At 41.1% G+C, this 20,499-nt stretch overlaps 1 protein-coding gene across 1 annotated transcript in view; it reads right to left on the bottom strand.

The window, feature by feature from the left end:
• Positions 1-1,920: 1,920 nt before the first annotated feature.
• Positions 1,921-20,499, bottom strand: part of LOC134206514 (uncharacterized) — a 37,499-nt gene continuing 18,920 nt past the window's right edge. Inside the window, exon 7 of the mRNA XM_062682242.1 lies at positions 1,921-2,018. Coding sequence (XP_062538226.1) covers positions 1,921-2,018 — 98 coding nt within the window. The remainder of the gene's footprint in view (positions 2,019-20,499) is intronic.

Raw genomic sequence — 20,499 nt, forward strand, 5'->3', positions numbered from 1 at the left:
GGGCTATGGACGTTGATTATGCTGAAGTTGAAAGACGGCCTTTGATCCTCAACCTGCACATTCTTTCATTTATCGGCCACCACCCGATCACGCGCCTTTGCATATCGCCCATCACTGAAAGCTTCCCCAGCTCATGTGTTGCCACAGCTCTGGTAGATGGTATGATTACCTCAAACGTTCGCACCATTGATCCCTTCAACAAACCTCGTGCAACGTGATGCCGAATCCACGGTCCTGTGACACATCGCGAGTATGCGTGTGCTCCCGATGAGATTGAGAGATTTGGTTCCACTAACCGAGTTTCCAATCGCTAGTCCCTTTTCGTCATGTTTCTTCGCCGATGGTTCCGGTCCGTACTCTCTTGTTGATTGTTCGTTGCGTGATTTTTTTGGCTGGCTTGCGGGCCTGACACCAAACCCCTAAATTTCCGGAGGACCATTCCTCCTTATTTCCGGTGGACCATGGTCACGTTTCCTTAGAGTCCTCGCTGGCACTCGGACGATGATAGCCGCCCCTAACATGGAGACAGACGCTTAGAGCCGATCCTGACATGGAGAACAGACGCTCAATAAGATTTGCACCTCCGGAGAAGCAAACCCCTCCTGTCAGCATACGACCATAGTTCCCACCGGGGTTGGTTACCTGATCTTCCCTAAGGTTGCTCAGCTCGGCCAGCACCGCGGGAGGTAGGGAAGGGAGTTATGGGCTGGGACCGCGAGATGGGGTCTATTTGATTTCAGGTACGCGAAGGACCAATGGTACGCTTGCAGCTTACCGTCCCCAGCTTGCCGTGGAACCGGCACCAGTCGACTCGATAATAGTTTCGCCAGGACAGCTGATGTCGATTAACCGAGGAGTTCGCTTCCGCCACCACCGGGTAGTGTTCCGAGCTGAGCTCCTGGTAGACGACCGGCTGCGCGATGTGATCGTTCATGTTGGTGATGTACAAGTCGATTGTGGAATGGACGCCGGAACTCAGCCGAGTGGGGGAATCCGGGCTCAGAATCGTGTTGTGACCTTCCTCCATATCGTTGCTCAAGATATGGTGCCGTTTCGACTGCCACGACTGTTGCCCCACTTGGCATTCAGCTCCCCGGTAATGATGTACTGACCTTGTATCCGGGTTAACGACGACCACCGAAGAGCGAGAACCGCCAGTTGGACGAACGCCATGAGCGTGATTGTGCCGACGGAAGTGGTTATTTCGACACCGATGACCTCGATGATGCTCAGCTGGCAGCTTGACAGCCAGCGACAGTTGATGTTGTAGCGAAGAGCGATGACCGCACCTCCTCCCCTGGTCAGCCGATCGAGTCGCACGATACGAAAGTCAGGTATGTGTAGCCGCCACCGGTTTTAGGTACGTTTCGGTGATGAACGCCACGTCGATCTCCTTCTCCTCGAGGAAATCAGCCTGTTCGATATTTTTGCTCTTGTGCGAGCAAGCGTTTAAGTTGACCAGGCCCATCTTAACCTCAGCCATTTTCACTTGGCATCAGCACTCTTCGGTCGCATGGGGTTCGCTACACTTATTGCAGCGCGGCTTCATGCGGTAGTTCCTGGTGCCGTGCCCGAAGTTGGAGCAATTGGTGCACTGCGTGACGTCGCGGTGTACTAGTCGATATCGCTCCCAGTCAACGAAGGAGCCGTGCTCCAGATGGACATGGTCGCGATATTTCCTTGTCTTGTTGTGACGAACGGTCTTGTCACTGGCTTCAGGTAACAGGTCTCGAGTTCCGCAATCAGATCTTTTTCCTTCATGTCGTGGAGCCTTCGCAGCAAAGCGTACCGGGGTGGTCATGAGTGTAGTACCCATACTTGTGGACCTCGTGGAACTCCACGACGGATTGATGATGGTCCTTGATTACCGGCATCACTTTCACGCCCTCGCTGCACAGACGAAAAGGACATTTCAGCCTCTTAACGGTGCTGGCAATTTACGGACGAAATCGCGATCTTCACAAACACGGGCGGCCACTTCTCCTTCCGCTCCGATTGCACCTGCAGCAGCTGCGGCTCTGTAAAAGGTGGTTGGAGGGGTCACCCGCGCCTCCAAGAACAAATCGACCACCGAGTTTCCCATGACGAATCCGGGAGAAAATAACGCCAACGCGAAGCAAAAACGTAAACGTAAAACGAACGAAAAAAAAACACTTGGAAAAATGCACGAGCAAAAAGCACGTCCGTACTCGCTGCTATCACAAACTGGAATGGGTTCTGATAAGGCTTGTTGCGAGGTGCGTTTGTCAGTAACAAACTCTGTTGACAACAAAGGCTATATTGTTAGGCGTTGCTCGAATATTGATTTCCTGGGTACTGATCACGCGCCCAGTCGAAATTTTGAATGAAACCTGGGACTGGACCAAAAAGAAATAAGGTCTTCAATGGTTGCAAAAAAGATTTTTTCAGCACAGGTTGACATTTTATAATCTCATGAGTGCTGAAAAATCGAGTTTGCAACGGTTACACATATTTTGCAATGACGAAAAAGGGCTTTATATAATAAATTGTACAAAAATTGTCTTTGGCTCCAGATCCAGGAAGTAGGAGGAGATCGCCGCTGAAAAACAACAAGCCCTGGGGTTGACCAACTACCAGGAGGCTGTTTAAACACGGTGGTGAACTGGCTGAGCGCTGCACTGGTGATACCAGGTTTGGGAGGATGAGTTCTGCGCAGGAGTGGATGGATTAAAAGGCGATAAGCTGGATTGTGAAACTACGCGCAATCCATTGCTGAACGCCGCCTACAAGGTACTCTCCAATTTTATGCCTCGACTAACACCAATTGCAAGAGAGTTCGTGGGGCAGTATCAGGCGGGTTATGGGTGAACGCTCTACCACAGACCAGGTGTTCGCCATACGTCAGGTATTGCAGAAATGCCGATACACGTGCCCACATCATCTATTATCGACTTCAAAGCCGCATATGATACAATCAATCGGACCAGCTGTAGCTAATGCACGAAAACGGATTTCCGGATAAACTGATACGGTTGATCAAGGCGACGATGGATCGGTGATGTGCGTAGTTCGAGTTTCAGGGCATTCTCAGGTCCCTTCGAAACCGCAGAGGTTACGGCAAGGTGATGGTCTTTCGTGTCTGCTATTCACATCGCTTTGGAAGGATAATACGAAGGGCAGGGATTGACACGAGTGGTACGATTTTCAAGTCCGTCCAGCGTTTTCGCCGACGACATTGATATCTGGCACGTAACTTTGAGAGGATGGAGGAAGCCTACATCGCTGAAACGAAGCTAAACGGATTGGACAGTCATCAACACGTCGAAGACGAAGTACATGATAGGAAGAGGCTCAAAGAGAGTCAGTGGGCCACCCACCACGAGGTTTCTATCGGTGGTGGAAATCGAGGTGATTGAAGAATTTTTACTTGGCTCACTGGTGACCGCCGTTAGATACCAGCAGAAATTCGGAGGCAGATGGCTGGAAATCGTACGTACTTTGGACTCCGAAGCGCTCGATCGAATAGGTTCGCCGCCGTACCAAACTGACTATCTACAAAACGCTTATAAGACCGGTAGTTCTCTACGGACACGAGCTGGACGATGCTCGTGGAGGACCAACGCGCACTGGAGTTTTCGAAAGGAAATGTTGCGTACCATCGGGTGGGGTGCGATGGCGGACGGTACGTGGAGGAGGCGAATGAACCACGAGTTGCATCAGCTGTTGGGAGAACCATCCATCGTTCACCGCGAAAATCGGAAGACTGCGTGGGCCGGGCATGGCCAGAATGTCGGACAGTAATCCGGTAAAATGGTTCTCGACAACGATCCGACGGAACAAGAAGGCAGAGTGCACAGCGGAGGTGGATCGATCAGGTGGAGGACGACTTGGACCTCCGCAGACTGCGTGGTTGGCGAAGTGCAGCCATGAACCGAGCTGAATGGAGAAGTCTTTTATGTGCAGCACAGGCCACTCCGGCCTTAGTCTGATGATAAATAAATAATGTACCAAAATTGTACAGTCTGATTTACTTCATATGATCATTCTTGCCAATACATTATTTTGCTGCAGAGAAAAACCAGAGTCCATATTTGCGTAGCTCGACAAACCATGAAGCGGTAGATGAACCTGTTTTTGGAAAAAGTTGGAGTCATTTCCATCAAACTATATCATTTAATACGCGACGCAGAGAATACACTATTTGAACACTTACCTAAGGTAATGCAACAAAAGGTTCTCATGTAACTACTGTTCTGATGCTGATTCTCCATTATAGCACCCAAATGAGTGTTATAATGGATTTTATACCACTCATTTGAGGTTGGATAATGATCATTGAAGCACCCATTTCATCGTTACAGAAAAGGTAATTTTTATCACTCAAATACAAGTAAACCATATCATGATCAAAGTCAAAATGTAACGTCATCTACTGAACTATCAGACAATTTTTGAAAATAAGTCTATTTGGACAAAGACACCATGCCGAGTTAGGAAAAAGGACAAACAAAACTAACAATCCATTGAACAACACCGTATTGATACGAAGCAGCTGAACCATATCGAACACATGGCCTCCTATTTTAATGCCACTTTCGTCACCCAGTGAGCAACAGAGCGAACAGCATGGTTGCGCTAAATCTTGGCGTCCTGGTTGTTGCGGTGAGTTTTAAATCCTTTCATGCATCAAATCAGTCTCTCTCTTGCCAAAGCCCATCGGTGACAACTGGTTCTCCTCACCATGTGTGCATGTGGGATGAAAAAAGGATGACCAGAACAAATTCAAATCGGACGAGTGCAACCTCGGGGAATAAGCGTTTGGAGGCCCTATGGAGCAACTTTCCGTGTGTATTTCCGTACAACCCCTCTTCAAAGTTCGTAATTAATCGAACAGTTTTTGATCGTTATCATAGTAACACACGCTCGCAGAGGGAAGCTGGAGCACATAGGAGTGGCTGTTTTGAATTTTTAACAAAACTAAGTACGATTACTGTTCTGTAATACAACTTCTAGTAGCGATTTGTAGTTAGCCTCCATTTAGCCTCCAAAAATAATGTGCTGTTGTAAGGTTCCTTGGAGGCTAACTACAAATTGTTGGAGGCTAAGGTTTTAGGGCCTTTTAATGAAAAACTAACAATTGGAAATTAATTATTTAATTATTTCCAATCGGGTAGCATATAAAAACTTTAAATATACCTCTTGGAAAGCGTTAAATATACGAAATAAAATTTTACTGAATCAACTTGCATGCAAGTTTGGAGGCTAACTACTAAATTTTGGAGGCTGAGGTGCATGCATCAATCTGAAATAAACGAATCTCACAGAGGGCTACAGGAGGTCCTCACGTATCGTTTGAGACCTTAGGAATGAGAATTCAACAGTGCTTTCTCGAATTTATCCCAAAACGACGGATTTTTTAATTTTCTTCAATATTCCTGGAAGCGTCATACAAAACCTTGGAGGCTAAGGTTTGGGGACCAAACCAAGATAAATCAATCTCACTGCGGGCTACAGGAGGTCCTTACGTATCGTTTGAGACCTTAGTAATTAGAATTCAACAGTGCTTTCTCAAATTTATCCCAAAACGACGGATTTTTTAATTTTCTTCAATATTCCTGGAAGCGTCATACAAAACCTTGGAGGCTAAGGTTTGGGGACCAAACCAAGGTAAATCAATCTCACTGCGGGCTACAGGAGGTCCTTACGTATCGTTTGAGACCTTAGGAATGAGAATTCAACAGTGCTTTCTCGAATTTATCCCAAAATGACGGATTAAATAATTTTCTTCAATATTCCTGGAAGCGTCATACAAAACCTTGGAGGCTAAGGTTTGGGGACCAAACCAAGGTAAATCAATCTCACTGCGGGCTACAGGAGGTCCTTACGTATCGTTTGAGACCTTAGTAATGAGAATTCAACAGTGCTTTCTCAAATTTATCCCAAAACGACGGATTTTTTAATTTTCTTCAATATTCCTGGAAGCGTCATACAAAACCTTGGAGGCTAAGGTTTGGGGACCAAACCAAGGTAAATCAATCTCACTGCGGGCTACAGGAGGTCCTTACGTATCGTTTGAGAACTTAGGAATGAGAATTCAACAATGCTTTCTCAAATTTATCCCAAAATGACGGATTTTATAATTTTCTTCAATATTCATGGAAGCGTCATACAAAACCTTGGAGGCTAAGGTTTGGGGACCAAACCAAGGTAAATCAATCTCACTGCGGGCTACAGGAGGTCCTTACGTATCGTTTGAGACCTTAGGAATGAGAATTCAACAGTGCTTTCTCGAATTTATCTCAAAATGACGGATTAAATAACTTTCTTCAATATTCCTGGAAGCGTCATACAAAACCTTGGAGGCTAAGGTTTGGGGACCAAACCAAGGTAAATCAATCTCACAGCGGGCTACAGGAGGTCCTTACGTATCGTTTGAGACCTTAGTAATGAGAATTCAACAGTGCTTTCTCGAATTTATCTCAAAATGACGGATTAAATAACTTTCTTCAATATTCCTGGAAGCGTCATACAAAACCTTGGAGGCTAAGGTTTGGGGACCAAACCAAGGTAAATCAATCTCACTGCGGGCTACAGGAGGTCCTTACGTATCGTTTGAGACCTTAGTAATTAGAATTCAACAGTGCTTTCTCAAATTTATCCCAAAACGACGGATTTTTTAATTTTCTTCAATATTCCTGGAAGCGTCATACAAAACCTTGGAGGCTAAGGTTTGGGGACCAAACCAAGGTAAATCAATCTCACTGCGGGCTACAGGAGGTCCTTACGTATCGTTTGAGACCTTAGGAATGAGAATTCAACAGTGCTTTCTCGAATTTATCCCAAAATGACGGATTAAATAATTTTCTTCAATATTCCTGGAAGCGTCATACAAAACCTTGGAGGCTAAGGTTTGGGGACCAAACCAAGGTAAATCAATCTCACTGCGGGCTACAGGAGGTCCTTACGTATCGTTTGAGACCTTAGTAATTAGAATTCAACAGTGCTTTCTCAAATTTATCCCAAAACGACGGATGTTTTAATTTTCTTCAATATTCCTGAAAGCGTCATACAAAACCTTGGAGGCTAAGGTTTGGGGACCAAACCAAGGTAAATCAATCTCACTGCGGGCTACAGGAGGTCCTTACGTATCGTTTGAGACCTTAGGAATGAGAATTCAACAGTGCTTTCTCGAATTTATCCCAAAATGACGGATTAAATAATTTTCTTCAATATTCCTGGAAGCGTCATACAAAACCTTGGAGGCTAAGGTTTGGGGACCAAACCAAGGTAAATCAATCTCACTGCGGGCTACAGGAGGTCCTTACGTATCGTTTGAGACCTTAGTAATGAGAATTCAACAGTGCTTTCTCGAATTTATCCCAAAACGACGGATTTTTTAATTTTCTTCAATATTCCTGGAAGCGTCATACAAAACCTTGGAGGCTAAGGTTTGGGGACCAAACCAAGGTAAATCAATCTCACTGCGGGCTACAGGAGGTCCTTACGTATCGTTTGAGACCTTAGGAATGAGAATTCAACAGTGCTTTCTCGAATTTATCCCAAAATGACGGATTAAATAATTTTCTTCAATATTCCTGGAAGCGTCATACAAAACCTTGGAGGCTAAGGTTTGGGGACCAAACCAAGGTAAATCAATCTCACTGCGGGCTACAGGAGGTCCTTACGTATCGTTTGAGACCTTAGTAATTAGAATTCAACAGTGCTTTCTCAAATTTATCCCAAAACGACGGATTTTATAATTTTCTTCAATATTCCTGGAAGCGTCATACAAAACCTTGGAGGCTAAGGTTTGGGGACCAAACCAAGGTAAATCAATCTCACTGCGGGCTACAGGAGGTCCTTACGTATCGTTTGAGACCTTAGGAATGAGAATTCAACAGTGCTTTCTCGAATTTATCCCAAAACGACGGATTTTATAATTTTCTTCAATATTCCTGGAAGCGTCATACAAAACCTTGGAGGCTAAGGTTTGGGGACCAAACCAAGGTAAATCAATCTCACTGCGGGCTACAGGAGGTCCTTACGTATCGTTTGAGACCTTAGGAATGAGAATTCAACAGTGCTTTCTCGAATTTATCCCAAAATGACGGATTAAATAATTTTCTTCAATATTCCTGGAAGCGTCATACAAAACCTTGGAGGCTAAGGTTTGGGGACCAAACCAAGGTAAATCAATCTCACTGCGGGCTACAGGAGGTCCTTACGTATCGTTTGAGACCTTAGGAATGAGAATTCAACAGTGCTTTCTCGAATTTATCCCAAAATGACGGATTAAATAATTTTCTTCAATATTCCTGGAAGCGTCATACAAAACCTTGGAGGCTAAGGTTTGGGGACCAAACCAAGGTAAATCAATCTCACTGCGGGCTACAGGAGGTCCTTACGTATCGTTTGAGACCTTAGTAATGAGAATTCAACAGTGCTTTCTCGAATTTATCCCAAAACGACGGATTTTTTAATTTTCTTCAATATTCCTGGAAGCGTCATACAAAACCTTGGAGGCTAAGGTTTGGGGACCAAACCAAGGTAAATCAATCTCACTGCGGGCTACAGGAGGTCCTTACGTATCGTTTGAGACCTTAGTAATGAGAATTCAACAGTGCTTTCTCAAATTTATCCCAAAATGACGGATTTTATAATTTTCTTCAATATTCCTGGAAGCGTCATACAAAACCTTGGAGGCTAAGGTTTGGGGACCAAACCAAGGTAAATCAATCTCACTGCGGGCTACAGGAGGTCCTTACGTATCGTTTGAGACCTTAGTAATGAGAATTCAACAGTGCTTTCTCGAATTTATCCCAAAATGACGGATTAAATAATTTTCTTCAATATTCCTGGAAGCGTCATACAAAACCTTGGAGGCTAAGGTTTGGGGACCAAACCAAGGTAAATCAATCTCACTGCGGGCTACAGGAGGTCCTTACGTATCGTTTGAGACCTTAGTAATTAGAATTCAACAGTGCTTTCTCAAATTTATCCCAAAACGACGGATTTTTTAATTTTCTTCAATATTCCTGGAAGCGTCATACAAAACCTTGGAGGCTAAGGTTTGGGGACCAAACCAAGGTAAATCAATCTCACTGCGGGCTACAGGAGGTCCTTACGTATCGTTTGAGACCTTAGTAATGAGAATTCAACAGTGCTTTCTCGAATTTATCCCAAAACGACGGATTTTATAATTTTCTTCAATATTCCTGGAAGCGTCATACAAAACCTTGGAGGCTAAGGTTTGGGGACCAAACCAAGGTAAATCAATCTCACTGCGGGCTACAGGAGGTCCTTACGTATCGTTTGAGACCTTAGGAATGAGAATTCAACAGTGCTTTCTCGAATTTATCCCAAAACGACGGATTTTTTAATTTTCTTCAATATTCCTGGAAGCGTCATACAAAACCTTGGAGGCTAAGGTTTGGGGACCAAACCAAGGTAAATCAATCTCACTGCGGGCTACAGGAGGTCCTTACGTATCGTTTGAGACCTTAGGAATGAGAATTCAACAGTGCTTTCTCGAATTTATCCCAAAATGACGGATTAAATAATTTTCTTCAATATTCCTGGAAGCGTCATACAAAACCTTGGAGGCTAAGGTTTGGGGACCAAACCAAGGTAAATCAATCTCACTGCGGGCTACAGGAGGTCCTTACGTATCGTTTGAGACCTTAGGAATGAGAATTCAACAGTGCTTTCTCGAATTTATCCCAAAATGACGGATTAAATAATTTTCTTCAATATTCCTGGAAGCGTCATACAAAACCTTGGAGGCTAAGGTTTGGGGACCAAACCAAGGTAAATCAATCTCACTGCGGGCTACAGGAGGTCCTTACGTATCGTTTGAGACCTTAGTAATTAGAATTCAACAGTGCTTTCTCAAATTTATCCCAAAACGACGGGAGTTTTAATTTTCTTCAATATTCCTGGAAGCGTCATACAAAACCTTGGAGGCTAAGGTTTGGGGACCAAACCAAGGTAAATCAATCTCACTGCGGGCTACAGGAGGTCCTTACGTATCGTTTGAGACCTTAGTAATTAGAATTCAACAGTGCTTTCTCAAATTTATCCCAAAACGACGGATTTTTTAATTTTCTTCAATATTCCTGGAAGCGTCATACAAAACCTTGGAGGCTAAGGTTTGGGGACCAAACCAAGGTAAATCAATCTCACTGCGGGCTACAGGAGGTCCTTACGTATCGTTTGAGACCTTAGTAATTAGAATTCAACAGTGCTTTCTCAAATTTATCCCAAAACGACGGATTTTTTAATTTTCTTCAATATTCCTGGAAGCGTCATACAAAACCTTGGAGGCTAAGGTTTGGGGACCAAACCAAGGTAAATCAATCTCACTGCGGGCTACAGGAGGTCCTTACGTATCGTTTGAGACCTTAGTAATTAGAATTCAACAGTGCTTTCTCGAATTTATCCCAAAACGACGGATTTTATAATTTTCTTCAATATTCCTGGAAGCGTCATACAAAACCTTGGAGGCTAAGGTTTGGGGACCAAACCAAGGTAAATCAATCTCACTGCGGGCTACAGGAGGTCCTTACGTATCGTTTGAGACCTTAGGAATGAGAATTCAACAGTGCTTTCTCGAATTTATCCCAAAATGACGGATTAAATAATTTTCTTCAATATTCCTGGAAGCGTCATACAAAACCTTGGAGGCTAAGGTTTGGGGACCAAACCAAGGTAAATCAATCTCACTGCGGGCTACAGGAGGTCCTTACGTATCGTTTGAGACCTTAGTAATGAGAATTCAACAGTGCTTTCTCGAATTTATCCCAACTCGCGGGATTTTTAATTTTCTTCAATATTCCTGGAAGCGTCATACAAAACCTTGGAGGCTAAGGTTTGGGGACCAAACCAAGATAAATCAATCTCACTGCGGGCTACAGGAGGTCCTTACGTATCGTTTGAGACCTTAGGAATGAGAATTCAACCGTACTTGCTCGGATTTATCGCCTGACGTCGGGATTTTTAATTTTCTTCAATATTCCTGGAAGCGTCATACAAAACCTTGGAGGCTAAGGTTTGGGGACCAAACCAAGGTAAATCAATCTCACTGCGGGCTACAGGAGGTCCTTACGTATCGTTTGAGACCTTAGGAATGAGAATTCAACAGTGCTTTCTCGAATTTATCCCAAAATGACGGATTAAATAATTTTCTTCAATATTCCTGGAAGCGTCATACAAAACCTTGGAGGCTAAGGTTTGGGGACCAAACCAAGGTAAATCAATCTCACTGCGGGCTACAGGAGGTCCTTACGTATCGTTTGAGACCTTAGGAATGAGAATTCAACAGTGCTTTCTCGAATTTATCCCAAAATGACGGATTAAATAATTTTCTTCAATATTCCTGGAAGCGTCATACAAAACCTTGGAGGCTAAGGTTTGGGGACCAAACCAAGGTAAATCAATCTCACTGCGGGCTACAGGAGGTCCTTACGTATCGTTTGAGACCTTAGTAATTAGAATTCAACAGTGCTTTCTCAAATTTATCCCAAAACGACGGATTTTTTAATTTTCTTCAATATTCCTGGAAGCGTCATACAAAACCTTGGAGGCTAAGGTTTGGGGACCAAACCAAGGTAAATCAATCTCACTGCGGGCTACAGGAGGTCCTTACGTATCGTTTGAGACCTTAGTAATTAGAATTCAACAGTGCTTTCTCAAATTTATCCCAAAACGACGGATTTTTAATTTTCTTCAATATTCCTGGAAGCGTCATACAAAACCTTGGAGGCTAAGGTTTGGGGACCAAACCAAGGTAAATCAATCTCACTGCGGGCTACAGGAGGTCCTTACGTATCGTTTGAGACCTTAGGAATGAGAATTCAACAGTGCTTTCTCGAATTTATCCCAAAATGACGGATTAAATAATTTTCTTCAATATTCCTGGAAGCGTCATACAAAACCTTGGAGGCTAAGGTTTGGGGACCAAACCAAGGTAAATCAATCTCACTGCGGGCTACAGGAGGTCCTTACGTATCGTTTGAGACCTTAGTAATTAGAATTCAACAGTGCTTTCTCAAATTTATCCCAAAACGACGGCTTTTTAATTTTCTTCAATATTCCTGGAAGCGTCATACAAAACCTTGGAGGCTAAGGTTTGGGGACCAAACCAAGGTAAATCAATCTCACTGCGGGCTACAGGAGGTCCTTACGTATCGTTTGAGACCTTAGTAATTAGAATTCAACAGTGCTTTCTCAAATTTATCCCAAAACGACGGATTTTTTAATTTTCTTCAATATTCCTGGAAGCGTCATACAAAACCTTGGAGGCTAAGGTTTGGGGACCAAACCAAGGTAAATCAATCTCACTGCGGGCTACAGGAGGTCCTTACGTATCGTTTGAGACCTTAGTAATTAGAATTCAACAGTGCTTTCTCAAATTTATCCCAAAACGACGGATTTTTTCATTTTCTTCAATATTCCTGGAAGCGTCATACAAAACCTTGGAGGCTAAGGTTTGGGGACCAAACCAAGGTAAATCAATCTCACTGCGGGCTACAGGAGGTCCTTACGTATCGTTTGAGACCTTAGGAATGAGAATTCAACAATGCTTTCTCAAATTTATCCCAAAATGACGGATTTTATAATTTTCTTCAATATTCCTGGAAGCGTCATACAAAACCTTGGAGGCTAAGGTTTGGGGACCAAACCAAGGTAAATCAATCTCACTGCGGGCTACAGGAGGTCCTTACGTATCGTTTGAGACCTTAGGAATGAGAATTCAACAGTGCTTTCTCGAATTTATCTCAAAATGACGGATTAAATAACTTTCTTCAATATTCCTGGAAGCGTCATACAAAACCTTGGAGGCTAAGGTTTGGGGACCAAACCAAGGTAAATCAATCTCACTGCGGGCTACAGGAGGTCCTTGCGTATCGTTTGAGACCTTAGGAATGAGAATTCAACAGTGCTTTCTCAAATTTATCCCAAAATGACGGATTTTATAATTTTCTTCAATATTCCTGGAAGCGTCATACAAAACCTTGGAGGCTAAGGTTTGGGGACCAAACCAAGGTAAATCAATCAAACTGCGGGCTACAGGAGGTCCTCACGTATCGTTTGAGACCTTAGGAATGAGAATTCAACAGTGCTTTCTCGAATTTATCCCAAAATGACGGATTAAATAATTTTCTTCAATATTCCTGGAAGCGTCATACAAAACCTTGGAGGCTAAGGTTTGGGGACCAAACCAAGGTAAATCAATCTCACTGCGGGCTACAGGAGGTCCTTACGTATCGTTTGAGACCTTAATAATTAGAATTCAACAGTGCTTTCTCGAATTTATCCCAAAACGACGGATTTTTTAATTTTCTTCAATATTCCTGGAAGCGTCATACAAAACCTTGGAGGCTAAGGTTTGGGGACCAAACCAAGGTAAATCAATCTCACTGCGGGCTACAGGAGGTCCTTACGTATCGTTTGAGACCTTAGGAATGAGAATTCAACAGTGCTTTCTCGAATTTATCCCAAAACGACGGATTTTTTAATTTTCTTCAATATTCCTGGAAGCGTTATACAAAACCTTGGAGGCTAAGGTTTGGGGACCAAACCAAGGTAAATCAATCTCACTGCGGGCTACAGGAGGTCCTTACGTATCGTTTGAGACCTTAGTAATGAGAATTCAACAGTGCTTTCTCAAATTTATCCCAAAATGACGGATTTTATAATTTTCTTCAATATTCATGGAAGCGTCATACAAAACCATGGAGGCTAAGGTTTGGGGACCAAACCAAGGTAAATCAATCTCACTGCGGGCTACAGGAGGTCCTTACGTATCGTTTGAGAACTTAGGAATGAGAATTCAACAATGCTTTCTCAAATTTATCCCAAAATGACGGATTTTATAATTTTCTTCAATATTCATGGAAGCGTCATACAAAACCTTGGAGGCTAAGGTTTGGGGACCAAACCAAGGTAAATCAATCTCACTGCGGGCTACAGGAGGTCCTTACGTATCGTTTGAGACCTTAGGAATGAGAATTCAACAGTGCTTTCTCGAATTTATCCCAAAATGACGGATTAAATAATTTTCTTCAATATTCCTGGAAGCGTCATACAAAACCTTGGAGGCTAAGGTTTGGGGACCAAACCAAGGCAAATCAATCTCACTGCGGGCTACAGGAGGTCCTAACGTATCGTTTGAGAACTTAGGAATGAGAATTCAACAATGCTTTCTCAAATTTATCCCAAAATGACGGATTTTATAATTTTCTTCAATATTCATGGAAGCGTCATACAAAACCTTGGAGGCTAAGGTTTGGGGACCAAACCAAGGTAAATCAATCAAACTGCGGGCTACAGGAGGTCCTTACGTATCGTTTGAGACCTTAGGAATGAGAGTTCAACAGTGCTTTCTCGAATTTATCCCAAAATGACGGATTAAATAATTTTCTTCAATATTCCTGGAAGCGTCATACAAAACCTTGGAGGCTAAGGTTTGGGGACCAAACCAAGGTAAATCAATCTCACTGCGGGCTACAGGAGGTCCTTACGTATCGTTTGAGACCTTAATAATTAGAATTCAACAGTGCTTTCTCAAATTTATCCCAAAACGACGGATTTTTTCATTTTCTTCAATATTCCTGGAAGCGTCATACAAAACCTTGGAGGCTAAGGTTTGGGGACCAAACCAAGGTAAATCAATCTCACTGCGGGCTACAGGAGGTCCTTACGTATCGTTTGAGACCTTAGGAATGAGAATTCAACAGTGCTTTCTCGAATTTATCCCAAAACGACGGATTTTTTAATTTTCTTCAATATTCCTGGAAGCGTTATACAAAACCTTGGAGGCTAAGGTTTGGGGACCAAACCAAGGTAAATCAATCTCACTGCGGGCTACAGGAGGTCCTTACGTATCGTTTGAGACCTTAGTAATGAGAATTCAACAGTGCTTTCTCAAATTTATCCCAAAATGACGGATTTTATAATTTTCTTCAATATTCATGGAAGCGTCATACAAAACCTTGGAGGCTAAGGTTTGGGGACCAAACCAAGGTAAATCAATCTCACTGCGGGCTACAGGAGGTCCTTACGTATCGCTTGAGAACTTAGGAATGAGAATTCAACAATGCTTTCTCAAATTTATCCCAAAATGACGGATTTTATAATTTTCTTCAATATTCATGGAAGCGTCATACAAAACCTTGGAGGCTAAGGTTTGGGGACCAAACCAAGGTAAATCAATCTCACTGCGGGCTACAGGAGGTCCTTACGTATCGTTTGAGACCTTAGTAATGAGAATTCAACAGTGCTTTCTCAACTTTATCCCATAATGACGGATTAAATAATTTTCTTCAATATTCCTGGAAGCGTCATACAAAACCTTGGAGGCTAAGGTTTGAGGACCAAACTAAGGTAAATCAATCTCACTGCGGGCTACAGAAAGTCCTTACGTATCGTTTGAGACCTTAGGAATGAAAATTCAACAGTGCTTTCTCGAATTTATTCCAAAATGACTGATTTTATAATTTTCTTCAATATTCCTGGAAGCGTCATACAAAACCTTGGAGGCTAAGATTTGGGGACCAAACCAAGGTAAATCAATCTCACTGCGGGCTACAGGAGGTCCTTACGTATCGTTTAAGACCTTAGGAATGAGAATTCAACAGTGCTTTCTCAAATGTATCCCAAAATGACGGATTTTGTAATTTTCTTCAATATTCCTGGAAGCGTCATACAAAACCTTCTCAAGTAGCACATGTAACAACTCATAAATATAAAAAAAAATTAATGGTTACATAATGGTTGGATTTAGGAAACTTTTGAAACTTTCCAAGTCACGGTCAATTGCATTTGTGTCATTTTTCAGTCATCTTGAAACTGAATGTGTTATCAGTTTTCAAGCAATTTCAGGGTCATTGAATTGTAACCATAACATTGAACTGTCGTAAGCACTCAAGTCACAATAAAGTTTTTAATTAGTTACCGAAAGACCCAGCGAAAGACTATCCGAATAGTAGTTGCAAAGTAACAGAAACACCACAATAATTTCATTTCATAATTGAGGGAGCCTCCATCCTAATTTGAATTTTTAGCACCATTGATGTCTGGTGCCGAATTGTAATTTTGAGACAGAGATACTGTACATGCACACTTTTCAGCTGTATATTCACTAATTTGCGAATACGAACTACAGGCTCTCACTCACTGCGAACTACAGGCTCACCTATTTACAAACAAAAACAAAACATCCTCAATTGCCAGCAAATCTTTATTGCCATTAATTATCACAAGCTACACACGAACCATTTGCCGTTCAGAACGTGGATTCAGAAGTTATATAACTGATGAAAGGTAGACTGTCAATGTACCGCATGAGACACGCATTTCATTGCTCTGATCATAACAGTCTGTATGTAGGGATTTATTTTGGACCACCAGTTCCTAGGTTCATATTTCGGACCAATGAGTGCAAATTCCCTTTGGAATTGGTACGGGTGGTACCAAATACATCCTTTACCCCATTAAACCATAAAAATTCTCAACCATTTCAAGAAACCAGTTCGTAAGATGCCAAAGTGTTTGTAGGATAGATTGCTCCAAATATTTGGTGAATGTTTCTTTCAATATTCTCTTCATCACAAGACAAAAAAAAGTTACACTACCAAAAATACACTTTTTTATTAACAAATATTTATGTTTAGATCAAAAAAAAAGTTACACTACTAAAAATACAATTTTTATCAACAAATATTTATGTTTAGATCCATATCAAATTACAAACATTTATAATTGAGGCAGATACATTATATAGACCTGGGTGATGCAGATAGAGCCGCTTTTCTGCGCTCAAGCGAGTAGAGGGATATTTTGAAATCACTCCCACAAACAAAATTATTTTGCAATTACTTTTCTGTCAAACATTTCCCGCTCTTCGAATTTATCTTTCCATGCTGCATAAGGGGGCACAAATGCGCTAGACTCTACATGACTTTACGATTGTTTACATACATTCCTGCTCCAATCAGCTGCTGAATCTCGTGAAATTTCGTAACGAGTGCTTTTTAATAGCATTCCTACTAATTTTACATTCGAAATATAATGTGAAAATATTTGTTACAAAGAATACAAAACTAAAACAAAGTTTATTTTTATTTTTCCCTAAATAATAACAATACTTCTCAATATTAGAAACGAACATAACCAGAATCATCAATGTTTGGCACAATCGAAAATTTTGACAACCAAATCGATTATATTCGCACCACCCAGATATAGACAGGTTTAGCTACAATACACTATTAATGTTGCTGTATTCCTCTTTAAGTGTTCGAGACGTTTTTGTTGCAACTAGATTTCCACTTACTTTTATTTTATACATCCTACACAGCGACATTAGTGTTGGTTATTCTGGCCTTGGATAACTTAACAGATATTCATGTTTATTTTAACATTCTTTCTATCTTTCTAACAATCAAGAGGATCCTCTGTAAAATGATTGATAATACTTGCAAATTTCCGGTTCTAATAATCGTTGAATGTGTCCAGTGTTGTAAAATGTCATTTGGCTAGTTTTCTTTAAATATTTTAGAAGCCTAATTTATATCTTTTTTTGTGAATCCATAACGCTTAAGTAATCCTATATTTTCGTCCATAAGTTACTAAAAAAACTAAAATCCATAAATACTAAATTTGAGAATGGAATCTCTCCAAATTGTCACATGTCATTTTCCATTTTGCCTCTCACGCCTCACGCTGTAGACACATTTAACCGTTATAAATTCGTCTCACTTCTTGAATTGTGTTGTGTTGTTGTCTGTGTAGTACAATACGTAGTTGACTGGATGGACTAATTGATATAAACTCCAGAATAGTTTTGAGGACTTTAAACGTAAGATAGAGGCATGATTGATTTGTAATTCATACCCAGAGGGTCTCTGGACCTGTGTGGAATTGATGGGTTCACGTCGGTGTGATACAGAGCGTAGTTGACTTATTGTTCTGAGCTCCAGAATAGTTTGGAAAACCTGGAAAATCTGGTTTGGGCATCATTGCCGTAATTGACTCGACTGCTCCAATCAGTTTAGTTGAGCTTGGATGAATGCTGAATGATTCTAATACATTGGTTTGTATATTTTGACGACAAATCTCCAGAGTCCGAATAGAATCCAATTACGTAGTTGATCGTACTCCTACATTTTGAAGGTAACTTGATGACTTTGAACAGCCTGTATGTGGTACTTTTAAATTATACATGTCGGATACTATTTGTTTAGAGAATAACTTGAAAGTGGAATAATCAAACTTTTGTATTTAATAAAACTGTTTGATTTTAAGACCACAGTGGCTCTGGGTCCTCCCCAATTTGGGTATTGTCTGCTCTTAGGCAGGAGTTTCGTAGTTGCCAAAACTACTCGTTGTCGCCCAGTTAAAAAAGCAAGTATTATTTTTTTGAGTTACTATAGTATAATCACTTATGTGTACTTTTGAACATTTTCAGAAGAATTTAGCTAACACGTGTATTCAGCCTCCTCTGTTTCACCATTTGAGCCATATTCAGCCTCCTCTGTACTTTTCGTAGAAGATCGAGCTAACATTTGTATTGTGTTCAGCCTCTTCTATATACTTTGCAGAAGATTTAAGCTAATATGACTTTAGACTATGGTGGGTAAGTTGCTAAATGCGTCAGTTTCTCAGTATATAGTTTAGATTATAGATGTCAAAGATGCGGAACTCATATGATGTAGTTGGGTCTTGTGGAAGAAGAACATTATAGTGTGCATCTGCCTCACCTGGTCGTGGTCAATGAAATACTATTGGTCTGAAAGAACTATCAAGGGATATTGAAACTATTTTTAAGAATCCTGAACTACCATCAATTTCTTGCATTATGTGTATGATTCGTTGAAATGTCATGCAGAGGGCAAATAGAGTATAAAGATTACCATGTTCTCGATCTGTGCAGCATATCTGAAGAAGCTCAATAACTGTGCGTGATTCTAATTCAATTGCCTGGCTTATTTTTCGAAAACAAAAAAGTGAGCGTACATAAATTACGTAGCGCTTAGAATGGGAAATTTGTGAATCTTCCCAAAGTTCTCCACTACTGTTTGAAATGATATTGCTCTTAAATCAAAACTAAAATCTCCATTTCCTACTAACGCATACGAAATGGCATTGATCTCCTTTAATTGGAATTTATATGAACTTGTCTAATAATTGGGTTGAGAGCTTCGTATCTCGACTACTATTGTAATAGTTTGGTGGTAAGGTTCTCAAGTAATTAGCGATGTAATCAATGTTATCTTTATAGAGCATGATGTTGATATTTGAAGCGACCGAAATAATTTCTTCTGGATCAGCAAAAACATTATAGTTATCTTAGAATATACGTCGCAAATCATCAAAGAGTTTTCTACTTTCAGCATCGTATGAAAAATCAGAGGCGTCGACCTCGCTAATCCAACAATCAGTAATGTATGGATTCTTTTCTAATTCGATATCGCTGCACTGGATCGATGAACTAGTAATATGTCTTATATTATTGTTGAAGGAACTGTGTGCATATTCAATTTGTACATTAGAAATAATCGAGGATTCTACGTCTAAAGGTTACTATAGTATACACCCGGTTCTTTTTTTACACGGGTGGGTTTTAGTTAAATACGACCTTGAGCGTTGATGAAACTATGAGTTAACCCCATGGAAAAATTCACAAAAAATCGAAGAAAATTCAGGTGGTATTTAAAAAGCTGTGAAAATTCAGGGTAATCGGGAAATTGAAGAATACCAACCATGTAAAAAAAAATATTGGGTGTAAATACTTATGTTCTAATTCATTTTCAGACGAATTTAGCTAACACGTGTGTTGTGTACATTCTCTTCTGCTTCACCATTTAAGCCATATTCAGCCTCCTCTGTACTCTTCGTAGTAGAATGAGCTAACCTTTGTCTTGTGTTCAGCCTCTTCTATATTCTTTGCAGAAGATTTTAGCTAATATGGCTGTAGACTATGGTGGGTAAGTTGTTGAATGCGTCAATTTCTCAGTACATCGCTTAGATTATAGACGTCGGAGATGCGGAACTCATATGATGTAGTTGGGTCTTGTGGAAGAAGAACATTATAGTGTGCATCTGCCTCACCTGGTCGTGTTAAGATGCAATACTATTGGTCTAAAAGAACTATCAAGGAATATTGGAACTATTTTTAAGAATACTGAGCTACCATCAATTTCTTACATTATGTATATGATTCGTTGAAATGTCATGCTGAGGGCAAATATAGTATCAAGATTACCATGTTCTCGATCTGTGCAGCATATCTGAAGAAGCTCAATAATTGTGCGTGATTCTAATTCAATTGCGTTGCTTATTTTTTCGAAAATAAAAAAGTTCTCTATTACTGTTTGAAATGCTATTGCTCTCAAGCAGTACTGTTTTTTCTCATTTTCAATTAGAGATGTCAGGCGATATTTACATATCTGCCCCTTTCAATATCTATAGAAACGCGAAGGATGAATGGCATGCTACAAAAATCTCAAAAAATATTTGTTTCGTGACAGGGCATGA

Source organism: Armigeres subalbatus, chromosome 1 (genome assembly GCF_024139115.2).
Source record: "Armigeres subalbatus isolate Guangzhou_Male chromosome 1, GZ_Asu_2, whole genome shotgun sequence".
NCBI lineage: Eukaryota > Metazoa > Arthropoda > Insecta > Diptera > Culicidae > Armigeres > Armigeres subalbatus.